The sequence below is a fragment of the Passer montanus genome, unplaced genomic scaffold, assembly GCF_014805655.1.
Source record: "Passer montanus isolate IOZ18808 unplaced genomic scaffold, ASM1480565v1 scaffold1565, whole genome shotgun sequence".
In the NCBI taxonomy this organism is placed as follows: Eukaryota; Metazoa; Chordata; class Aves; order Passeriformes; family Passeridae; genus Passer; species Passer montanus.
Genome location: NW_024362772.1, coordinates 543 through 3,996, shown reverse-complemented (window position 1 = coordinate 3,996; position 3,454 = coordinate 543). Strand labels below are relative to the sequence as shown.

The window sequence follows — 3,454 nt, the reverse complement described above, 5'->3', positions numbered from 1 at the left end:
GTGCAGATGTAAGTAGGAAAAACTGCTTTTTAGTGAACCATCTACAGACTCAGATGGCAGTACATAGGTAGGGTTAGGGAAATATCTGGTAATTGCAAATTTTTATTTTTTAACACAGGCTTCCACTGGACCACAATATATCAGTGCATGGATGCCACAGAGCTAAATTAACCAGGCTCCAAATATAAACTAAGAGTATTGCAAAATCTATTGATAGAATGATGAAAAGTTGTGGTTAATCCATAAAGCACTTTCTTTAATGGAAGTCCTGAAAGTCAAGACCCAAAACCTTCATTTCCTCCTACAGGTTTCAGAGCAGAAAGGATTTATATTCACCGTCTTAATGCCTTCTGATTGTGGATGCAGCACTTTGAGACTATGGTTTTCCAAACTACAAATTGTAAATTTCTTTAATATGTTTTATGAGTTAAAATATTAGTAAAAGCCCAGTTAGTTGAAAGACAGATCACACAGTCATTGACAAGGACTTTAATAGAAGAGTACTCTAATTGATCATTGCTTGATTGTCCTTTTTTTCCTCTGAAACATCATCCCTGTTGGACGTACAGGACCAATATGAGCAAAATTATAAGTTCTAACACAGTTGCAATAATAAAGATGTGTTGTTCTCTTTCTTATTTTATTTGTGTTAATATGCCAACATGGAACTTCCCTTTAACAATACTTCTCATTTAATAACAAGGTTCATTAATAAATGAAGCATCGCTTTATGACAGAAGAGAAGAAATATATTTTTAAACCTGAACAGTTGTGTGAAGAAATGCTACAGCATATAGCAATGGTTTCCACTGTGGCATTTTGCTTGCTCCCAGAAGATCCTGAGTAACAGTTGAGTATGTTCGTTTCAAGCCAGCTTTCACACCTAGAAGGTAAACATAAAAATGTAATACATTAGCAAAAAAAATGTATGGAATCCATAAGTCCAACCTCTGTTAAGCATAATTCTCTATTCCAATTTACAGTATCATCTTACTTATACCTTCAAATAATGTCTTAGAATCAATTATCTGTTCAGCTGGTGATAGCAGGCAAACTTCAATAACATTTTGTTTTAGGTAGATAACACAAAAAATTAATTTAATGAGTCTGGAATGATTTAAAATTATGGATTCATATTCTAAATGATCCCATATACAACTGAAATAGAAACATAATTATTTAGCAACTATATGGCAATAAAAAAGACACCTAATATAATATGAAATATAGCACTGGCTATCCAAGAGTTTGTTTTGATATTTACTTATAATAAGATATTTTAGTTTTATTTAAGATAATTTTATTTAGATTTGATTCCTAAAAAAATCTCAAAATTCTGTATGCAGGTTGTTCAACTGGCCAGCAGGCATCAAGGTGACAGAAGAGAACCTAAATTCATAGTGCAAATATTAATACTTGGGGAGGTTTGTTTGAGCACTGACATTTCATATCCCAGGAACAGCTTTAGGCAGTTGATACTGATACAGTCTCAGCTGCCATGAAACACAGAAGTTTGACTGCTCCCAGATGTTTTCAGGCAGTGCTACTCAAGCATCTTTTGCCTTGGGCAGACAACCCAAGCATGAGTTACTGACATCAGGTCCCTCTTATGATACTTTCCAGGTAATCAGCTTCACACAAGTCTAGAAGGGCAGATTTTAAGTGCAGTGAAAAGATTGTCAAAGTCATCCTACTTCGTATGACACAATAAAAGTACTTTTGTTTTTGTTCATACTTCACAAAGATCCTGTAGAACAATATTCAAACAAATAGCTTTTCAAAATATTGAATGGGCATCATAACAGGGTTCCAAATAAAAAAAAAAGTGTCTTATTGTACTGTGCTACCAATATGACAGGACAGTCTTAAGAAACTAAAACTGTCTATATTTCATCCTGACTTAAATTTTTACACTGGGCTTTTTTCAGCTGCTAAATGCAAGTTGCAAATTCGCTATAACTTGACTTCTATAATAGCCTCTTGGAACTATAGGTTGTTACCATTAGAATGATAGGAGGGGGCCACTGTGAAATAAAAAGATGCTGAGCTCTGAATTGGAGGTGGGGAAAGGAGAAGAGGAAGAAGTAAGACATTTTTATCAACAGACTGACAGCCTGCTCTTGAGATGGAGTATAAATGCTGAAAAAGGATGTGTTTCACAACATCAAACATTCTGTTACAAACATCTTACTAAGGTTCAAAGCTAAATACTGAAATAAGAGGTTTAAATGTCTGAAGGTTTAAATAGGACCTTGGATAAAAATACTTAACTCCTACTGACATCATAAACTGAAACCAGTGGCAACATATATCCTGGCCTCTCCTCACTTAGCATATTCTCCAATTCCTTCAGCATCTTTGTGGGTTCTCACTGGACTCATTCCATCCATGTTTTTCTTGCACCCCTATTAATACAGAAACATGAGTCCAAACTGCCAATTAAGATGCAGATCTCATATTGTGCTTCTGCACTTAGACTACGTTGGTTAGGAAAGCTGGGGGTTTAGAGGCTCAGAAAGCATGAGATGAACATCTGAATATGAGGAAACATCCTGGAAGTGGGGAAAGATCCTAGCTGTAAGGAAGTTCATGGAGGCCCAGAAGACCAGGGGATGCCCAGGAACATAGGTCAGTGATGTCCAAGACTGGCAGCTTCAAGTAGCTGCACAGTGAAGCCAACATTACTTTCTGCCCAACCTTCCTGGACCAGCAGTGATCTCTCCAATGGGAAAGGAAATAATTCCTACCTTGAGGAGGTTCATTGGTAAATTTTATAGAGGACTGTAAAAGATTAATAGGAAACTCTGGGTGAGCCTCTGTAGTGATCCAGGTTCTGAAATCTTCGTTCACAGACTCTTTTGTTGTGATGGTGTCCATTAATTCATTAAGAAATTCCAAGCCAAGGTGGCAGTTCTGTAGAAGGAGCCAGCCTCCATCCTGCATGCACTGATTTAACAGGTGCCTTGCATGGACTTCCTGGCCCTGACCCATTGAAATGGCGCGACATGGAATGTTCTAAAAGTAAAAAAGAAAGTTTATTTTATATGTAGTTCCTTAGAATTACACATGTGATGTATTGCTTCTGTAGATCCATGTGTAGTGACATTCTGCCACAAAGAAAGCCATTAATATCAATGGAGACTGATTATATTAAAACAAAGTAAAGAAACAAAACCACAAAAAAAGCAAAACCCTTCAAGTTCCTCTTATCTTCCACCTGTTGGAAGAAAACTACACCCACAGGAAATCATATCTTTTTGCTGGTCTAACAATATCTATGGGATAGCACATGTAAAACATTTTTTTCAGCTTTTTCACCACTTTTTCAAATAAAGCAAGACATAAATACAGCCTCATCATTCTTTTTCCTCTAATGTACTATCTTGAGCAGATATTAGGGCTTCAGATAATAACTAACACACAGTGTGAACCCAAGAATTTTGATGACTTTTTA

The 3,454-nt window shown here is 36.2% G+C and overlaps 1 protein-coding gene across 1 annotated transcript; it reads right to left on the bottom strand.

Moving 5' to 3' along the window:
* Window positions 1–761: 761 nt before the first annotated feature.
* On the bottom strand, window positions 762–3,229 carry LOC120499084 (dynein heavy chain 8, axonemal-like; the record flags this gene model as incomplete). The annotated part of the gene is made up of 2 exons (XM_039702512.1): window positions 2,748–3,229; window positions 762–883 (listed from the first exon to the last, which is right to left on the bottom strand). Coding segments are annotated over exons 1-2 (366 nt in total), but the record flags the coding sequence as incomplete, so codon positions are not given.
* Between the last annotated feature and the right edge of the window lie 225 nt (window positions 3,230–3,454).